At 41.3% G+C, this 8,482-nt stretch overlaps 1 protein-coding gene across 1 annotated transcript; it reads right to left on the reverse strand.

The window, feature by feature from the left end:
• LRPAP1 (LDL receptor related protein associated protein 1) lies at positions 1 to 8,205 on the reverse strand. Its single transcript, XM_062493349.1, has 8 exons — positions 8,026 to 8,205; positions 5,707 to 5,851; positions 5,240 to 5,364; positions 3,763 to 3,883; positions 2,708 to 2,866; positions 2,087 to 2,169; positions 1,015 to 1,191; positions 1 to 708 (listed from the first exon to the last, which is right to left on the reverse strand). Exons 1-8 carry the CDS (start codon positions 8,203 to 8,205, stop codon positions 643 to 645), a joined length of 1,056 nt encoding a protein of 351 aa, XP_062349333.1. The 3' UTR covers positions 1 to 642.
• Between the last annotated feature and the right edge of the window lie 277 nt (positions 8,206 to 8,482).

The following is an 8,482-nucleotide window of genomic DNA, read 5'->3' on the forward strand; positions in this document are numbered from 1 at the left end:
TTGATTTTTTTAATGACCAAGTGTAGCAAAACCAAAGCAACCATGAACACAATAATCGTACACACGTGTGATAGTCAATAACTAAACTGTACAAATTGACCTCAGTACTTGTTCCCTCCTTACTCTTCCTCCCCCTCTCACATGAAAGATTCATACACAGTGCAGCAGGGCAGCTCTGAGCCACTGCTCCAAGTCAGTAAAAATATTTTTGTTACCTTAAGTAGGAAATGTAACAGGCCAAGCATTGAAATAAAGACTTTTCTGGCTTCTGTTTAATCTTCCTGTACCTCAGTGTTTGCTTTCATTGATCAGAATACCTTATCTGACTATAAGATTAGTCATTTTTTACTAGCAGGAATCCTTTGAAGAGTTCACATATTTTTTCCTTTTGACAAAACTGATTATTTCAAAGGCTGCTACTTGATTCAGATGTAAGATTTATACGATCCAAGATGTGCAACCTAAATTTTTAATCTAATCATTTAATTTTGTAGTGCAAATAAAAATTGGTAATTAAGTAGACAAATTCTTACAGAACACATCTGTTCAATCCTTACTATTTCAGAAGGATTCCTTGGTAAGTCCTGTTCAAAAATCCATGTTAATTGCTAATAGACTGCTCAGATGAAGCAGAACAAATTTTTATAGTTCATTGTGTTGAAGACCTTGAGAGATTCTGCTGGATAAATCTTGCAAGTGCTTCTTTACCTACCAGGAAAACAAAACATATGAAACAAATTTCAGGATAACAATAAATTGTCAATATAGTAATATATTCAGATTTTGCTAAGAGTATTTGTAACAACAGAAAGAGTAGAAAACAGGAAGATTTCAGGCCTTTTAGAATTTTGCACAATTATGTGTATGCTGTACTAAACATGGAGAACAGATGTGCCTTGAACACCCCTTCTGGAAGCCATTCAGCTTGCATGAAAAATCAGCACTGGATAATCTACTTCCCCTCTGCTACTGAGTTAACTTTCAACATCTATGTAACACTGGATTTATACAGACCTTATATCCTAGTTCTTTTGTCTTTTCTTGCAGCATGGCATATTTCTCTCTGTTTCTGTTCAGATGATCCTTGTCTCCAGTTCCCTCTACGTGCTTCAGTTTCTGCTGTGAAATCTCTAATTGTTTCTGGTAATGATGGTGCTTTTCAATTTTTGCTTCAAAATGTTTCAGCTCCTCCTAAGATAACAAATACACACAACTTCAGAGGAGCTTCCTTCCAAGCCTCCCTTTCTCTTGCCAAGACACTCCTAATGATAAACTTTAACTAAGTCAGGCACAGAAAGTTTGTTCAGTTCCCTGCTTCTTAAGAATGTCTGGACAATCCATTACCATCACCACCAGACTAATGATTTTGAAAGCAGGTCCTGAAAATGACCCACTGCAGAGTCTTCCAAAGGAGACTATGGGTGGCTGTGAGGTGCTACCAGATGAGAGCAGTGAACACCATGTAAAACTTCAGGCATAAGAACAGTAGACTGAGAGGAGAGAGACAAATTTTTTAAAAAAATCTTTTTAAAATCTGATAAACAGGCAGAGTCAGATAAAAAAAAAATCAAATCTTTTCTCTATACAACTTGAATTGAATAAAAGTGGCATGAAGTGCATAGGACTGAATTTCTATTATTTCCTTGAAAAGCACTCTTTATCACAATAGTTTTGTGTCAGCTCAACACAGCTCCAACACGGGAAGTTAAGAGTAGAAGAAATAGGCATGAGAGGAAAAGTGCTGGGTATACAGATTACAGTGCTTCCCAAGGACATAATTAAGACATTGGGTAAGAGGGGTAAATCTGGTGTATTGACAACAAAAAAGAAGGGCCTGGTCTTTCATATTCAAAATATGCAACACTTGTTTTGAGATGATTCAGAATTTTCATTCTGCTGATTGTAACAGAACCAGCATATGATTAGTTACACACATGTACATTCGAAGTATTAAAAAGGCAGCATGACTTTTGTTTAATGGTATCTGGAGGATAATACAGAAGTGGCTGCAATCAGAGTAACACTGAGTGTTTCTTTATGTGGCAAAATAATTTTCTGCAAGAGAAGTCACTGGAATTCTGCTTACCCGAAAAGATTCAAGTTCTTTCTCAGTGAAATTAGCTGATTTGGCCATGTCCCACAAATCAATCACTCTTGGTTCTTCAAATTCTAAACAAACATATAACTAAATGAAAATCTGGACACAATGCTTTTAATGCCCAACTTCTATGAAAGATGAAGAGATGCTTTCTCACATATATATGGATATTAGGAACAGAGACATTAAACACTGCATTTCTAATAGATCTATTTAGATGAAAAGGGAGAAGTATCCAAGTACAGGATAAAGCCAGATACTAGTACTAGGTAAAACAAGTAGGTTTTTGAAAGAAAAAAAAAAAACTCAAGGAACTGGATAAAGGCATTGCTTGCCCTGCATGTTGTCTCATTTACTTGCCCTCCTGTGACAATATCCCCTCTCATGGGGGCATGGAAGACAGAGCTATCCTCTTAACACACTGACTGTATCCTTCCATTAGGCTTCCAGGGTTTGGTTCTAAATAGCACTGGCTGGCTGTACCTCTTCAGCCCACTGTGGTACACAAAGCACTGTAACACTGTGACTGTACCCTTTTACTTGCCCACTGATTTTAATTTTTTAAAAGAAAATGAATCCCAAATAAGCACAAACCCCACTGTAACATACCACTGGTCGTGTCATACCCCTGGTGACTGACTTTACGCAAACGCTCAAACCCCTGATTGATGCTTCTTAACCTCTCCTTGAGCTCTCTGTGTTTGTTGTGTAAGATTTCTTCTTTCACCAGGTTCTCCTCAGACGGATTGATAAGATTTTTGTGGATATCTGTTGAAGAACAAGTAAGGGTTATTGATTGTGGGCCAAATCTTAATAGGTCAAAAACTCCAGAAGTCCCCCAAATCTGAGGTGAATAAAAGATGCTAAGTTCTTGGGATTTGAGTGCAAATAACACATCAAAACCAGACTTTTATGAAGTAATTCCTTTTGCAGGTCAGTACTCAGATCAATGTTCCTTGGTGCTCTGGAGGATGATGTTACAGAAATGCCTTATAAACCCTACTAGCCATCCAATTATAGTAAGGAAATGCTCTTATTTTCCCAGGTTAGCAATATCCCAAGAAAATGGGAAAAGGACGTTTAATGAGTTCTTCCCTAGACATTTCATGAACCAAGACATCTGATGGTGAAATGAATTTCAGCAGCTTCCAGATTGGACTGTGTAATGCAAACATCAAACTGTCAGCTTTAGAATTTTTCAGCTCTACAATTTTAGCTCGGATTAGTATAGCAAGCTGGGTTCAGATCCTTGATGCTCTAATAAACTTCAGGCTTTGTGGCTAAGACAAATATCTCCTCTTGTGCTCCCTGCTGGTGAGATAAAACATGCATGTTCTGCAGACCTCGGAACCCCATTTTGCAGCATTGGATTTATGTTTGCTACATAATTTCTTGTAAACTACAACAGCCATCATTGTTAATCTGATGGCATCTTCCCTGCATGAAATGCAGGCAGAATCAGAAAACCAAAATGGCAACATTTTCATTAGTCGGCAAGAATTTTGGCAGCTAATGCAACTAAACCCAGGAAGTATCTGAAAATGCCAGGATCTGCAAGTGGTTCTGATAGAAATGTCAGGAGTTTCAAAGAAATTTGGAAGCAATGGAAACAATGGGCAGAGAAAAAGAGTTGTACTGATCTTGTCAGACAAATGTTCAGGCACCTTCTGTTCTGCTCACAGTCTCCAGCAGAATATTGTATTCACGAATCTTTTCTTTGTGATGCTTAAATTCTCGCCAAAGCTTATCCAGCTCCTCATCAGAGAACTTCCCAGAGGTCTTGGCCTGAAAGAAACATGAGCTTATTATGCTTTCCAGGTCAAGTGCTTTCAAGTGCCCTCAACTGCCAAAACATCTTCCCACTTCTCAGCACATTTAGAAAATTATTAAGTGCAGCATTTCTTTAGATCTTTTTTTTTTTTTAATTCTCTTAATATTTGTATGTGGTCAGGATTTAGATGCTGATGGATAAGATGCCCTTAATCAAGTCAAAAGAAGTTTGCTTCAGACTTATAAAACTGGACCTGCTATGGACTACTCAGTGAAAGGTGTCTGGCATTTCTATTCCATGGGAAAAAATTAATACAGAAATAAGGGCCATGGAGCTCCATAGACAACTGTAAGGGAATCATCTGCATGAGGGATGCAGCCTGATATTAAACACAGTCTTTACTTCACCTCACTCCACTGGCATATGAAGATTTTATCACTGCTGTGCACTTGCTCTCTAACTATTAAGGAATCACTGCTCACACAGCTGAGGCACTGTCCACCAAATCTGGTGGCATAGTTGCTGCAATGCCTGATCAAAAGTGGATGTTTTTGAAACCTATGCAGATCCCTTTTTTTTATTGCTTAGAGAATATTTCTCCTATTGCATTTTACTGTTTCCCAAAGCACAGGACATCATGCTCTTTGCCAGAGCTGTATCTAGCTACAGTAACATTTTAAAATCCAGGGAATATTTTTTTTTCTGCTTTATTACCACTGCAGTAGACTCATGGGAGAATTCTTTAGGTTTACCTGTCTAGCTGCTTCTTAAAATTTGAATTATTTAATTTCTGAAGATTATGACTTTGCCAGTTTTAACTGCCTAAACTTGACAGTACATATTCCACTTTTTATGCATGAATGCAAATCCTGGAAATTTTCAGTTAAATACTAGGTTGAGAAAGTCCTTATTTAAAACCTTTCTCCACAATACATTTCACTTCTAGGCAGGTCTTCAAAATGGTTCTATTTTAAATGCATCTTTTTAAAAACATCCATATACAACAATAAGAAAACTGGGAAAAACACCATATATATACTACCACACAGTATGACAATCACACTAAGGAAGTCATGAGGTCAGGCAAATGTGAGGAAATACTCTCTTTGACCTCAGGGGACCGAGGCTCCACCCTTTAGATTAATGTGGGTATTTTATTTGCCCAAGACAACCTGCCACAGCTGGATGGTCTGAATGCAGGTGGAGTGCCCTCAGGGCACGAAGATGCGAGCTACAGAGCAAGGCAGCTTGGTCAGTACTTGACCAAGAGAAGTAAAACTATTTCCAAGTCTGAGTGCTCTCAGAAGACACAGCTAAGAGTTCAGTGAAGAAATACTGATTTCCTACACTCCAGTTCCTGAAAATCTCACCTTGCTCCATAATTTTTCCAGTCTTGGATCATCTAGTGTGTCACTTTCTGTGCCATCTTTAATGTAGTTGGTATCAACTAGTTGAGAGTCTTTCTTCCCATTCATTCCATATTTAGTCATAATGACTGCAAGGGAATAGAAGATACAGAAACATGAGAACCAGCTATGGATATATGGAAGGTGAGAGATGGGCTACACCTGTGACTTGCAGAGCTGGACTTTGCAGCTCATGGAGGAAAAGCTAACAGCTCAAGACACAGTGGTCCCAGGTTCAATGACCTCTTCGGAAATTACTGGGACCAAAGGACTCTGTTAGGCTCCTGCAGCTCCCCTGCTGACCTCCACAGAACTTGTTGTGTACTCTATCCAGAATGACAACCTGTTATTTAATAGTTTAAACACGAGTGTCTAACCATTCATGTGTCTGATGCAAAGTTTAAACCCTTTCTTTCCAAGGCAGACTTTACCATTTAAGTTGCGTCTGAGCTTGGCTTCCTTCTCTCCATCTTCATCCAGCCCTTCAGCCTTCAGTTTTTTCCAGCTTAGCTCGTCCTTTTCTTGTATTTTTAGATCACTGTGCAACTCTGCCAGTTTCACAGCAGAGAGATGGAGCTACCAAGAACAGAGAAAGGTTTGTATTTAGTTTTGTGGACTCCCCTTTTGATTCAGAGCTACCTCAGGAACCAGTACAGATATACAACAACCAGTACAGCACAGCAATTCTTCTCAAACAACATGCTATTGACACCACATGTGCTTTCTTGTGGACCATCTTCCAACCATACAGTTGAAAAACTTTATTGGTTAGTACAGTTTTTAAGTCTATCAGGTTACTGATGATGGCCTTGCAGGTCAAAGAGCCACAATTTTTACTATGATCAAAATAAAAAAAAATAAAATCTCAGATAACGTATTAATATGGTTTATGTGCATTAAAACATACAAAACCTAGAGGTATTCCTGTCTGACACACTAGAAAAAAAAGGTAAGACAATGAGGCTGAAGATAGGAAAAAACCCAAACATTAGTTTAAATGAATGCTAGGTCAGCTTGAAATTTTGTGAGCTACAGATAAAACAGGAACAATGACTAATAGGTGGCTGGGCAAGCATCACCGCTGTGAGTTCATCCTGAACTTCCAGATTTTAACCTTAGTTATTCAGTTTAAAACAAAGAAATGTAACAAACCATCTTAATACTTCAGAACTACTTTTGTCTGTGTCTACGTGCACATCAACAGAAGGTGAGGTGAGGAGAAGCCCAGAGGTGATAAAACCTCTCCAACTACTGGGAGCTCAGATCTAGCTTGAGACCACCTGGGCTCGCCAGTCCTAGGACAAGTTTATGTATTGGAGGTTTTTTTAATCATTAAAACCAGCTTACAGATTATAAAAATTCTCATTTTCAGTGGCATGTTTAATAAACACAAACTCAGAACTCAGTAGTGTTTTTAAACACCAGAATGATACTGAAAAGATTCAGCTGCTCCTTTGTGTGTCAGTAGGTTATTTTTAAGTAACTAGGAAAAGTGTCATTACTTTGAGCTAATGCACTTCCTATTGACAGGAATTTAGGAAACTATCTACATTACTGTTTATGCTTCCATCACAGGCTGTCCTATTAATTAATCTTGTGCCACCACATATAATTATTTTGATTTTTAAACTATTTTTTTCTCTGCATTTTGTACTTTGCTTACTGAAATGACTAAAATCTAGAGTAGTTAGAATCACAGGTAAATGTAATACTTATAGAACACATTAAAACTTCTGATCCCTCTAATACTAAAGCAAAGTAGTGTCCCTGTTGTCTTCTTTACCATCTCCTTTTGGGGAACTGCTTTACAGAACAAAGCACTTAGAAGGAACCACTTTATTTATGGCTCTTAGTATGTGCTAAAGTAAAAGAAAAAGCTTGATCACGTACAGGGGTGCCTTACTTCCAATTCAATAGCTAAGACTATTCAGGATGCAGAAGATCCCAAGTTAATATTAACTATATTTCTTTGCCTGAAAGAACTGAACCTTTGCCAGTCATGACCCTAATTCCCATGATCCACAATATTCAGGGGATATGTGCAATGCATTCTTCTCCTCCTGTTGGAGCTGTTCTTTTTAGTTCTAAGTAAATGTAATGAAATTGTAATGAAATAATTTGATTGTATTTTCACTCTAATAAAATATTTTTTTTGTGAGAGAAACTCAAGTATCGCTGTCAAAATTAAGGCTTTCATCTAAGAACGGTGATAGCCTTTTGCTGGTCCTCTTGCATTTGTCTACATCACTTGATGTGAATGCAGGCGACACAACCGCCAGGACGGAGGATTCCCTCTTCTCCTGCAGTGAACTTCTGTCCTGTGCAGGGCAGGAACCGAGGCCACGGCCTTCGGACAGCCGAGAGCACCGCAGTCCTGAGCAGCACGGCTAAAGAGTCAGCCAGCGAGCTCTGGAGCCAGCCGCAGATCCTCCAGGCACCAGGGGCTTCCCTGTCTCTCCCCCTTCCTGGGCATGTGCTTGAGCCGCTGGATTTAAACAGCTGCAGGACTCAGGCACGCATCCCCGTCCCGGGAGGAGGGCCAGCCGCCCTGAGCTGTGACGGGGAACAGCCGTGCCCGAGAACGCAACAAAAGCCGCCGCAGCCCCGAGCCGCGGCCAGACAGCCCCGGTGTCTCCCCGCACACAGGTCCCCGCTCCTCCCCATCTCCCTGACGAGCAATGAGTGTCTGAAGCGGCCGGGCCCGACCTGGGAGCCCCCTCCGCGCACCGCCATCGCCCCGCGCCACTCACCCGCTGCGCCTTCTCCCAGACCTGGTTCAGCTTCACCACCCGGAACTCCCCGGCCTCCCGCCGCTTGCCGCCGCCGGCCGCCAGCCCCTCGTTGGCCTCCCGGGAGTACTTGCTGGCCTGGCCGGCGGCAGCCAGGAGCAGCGCGGCGGTGAGGGCCGGCAGCGCCCGCATGGCCGCCATGTCGCGGCGCGCGGGGAACTACAACTCCCGAGATGCCGTGCGGCAGGGCCGGGCCGGGCCGGGGCCGTCGGGGCTGCTGGGGCCGGGCCCAGGCCGGTAGGGTCGGAAATCCAGAGTGTGGGCTGGGGTCTGGGGAGCGTCAGAAGGGTTCGGTTTGAGCTGTTTGTCTTCCTGCCGCTCTCCTCAGTGCTTGCTTCACAAAATATGCTGAACGTGGCGCGTTTGGTGGGTAGTTCGGCCCCCAACACTCGGTGTTGATGTCAGCTGTGCGAGAACA

The sequence above is a fragment of the Cinclus cinclus genome, chromosome 5 (genome assembly GCF_963662255.1).
Source record: "Cinclus cinclus chromosome 5, bCinCin1.1, whole genome shotgun sequence".
Classification (NCBI taxonomy): domain Eukaryota; kingdom Metazoa; phylum Chordata; class Aves; order Passeriformes; family Cinclidae; genus Cinclus; species Cinclus cinclus.

Excerpts from the sequence above, each read along its gene's own strand:
- LRPAP1 (XM_062493349.1), bottom strand. The coding sequence starts at position 8,205 with ATGGCGGCCATGCGGGCGCTGCCGGCCCTCACCGCCGCGCTGCTCCTG. Across the intron at positions 5,852-8,025 it reads TCTGGGAGAAGGCGCAGCGG|CTCCATCTCTCTGCTGTGAA; the intron begins GTGAGTGGCGCG and ends TGTTCTTGGTAG. Across the intron at positions 3,884-5,239 it reads TGGAAAAATTATGGAGCAAG|GCCAAGACCTCTGGGAAGTT; the intron begins GTGAGATTTTCA and ends TGTTTCTTTCAG.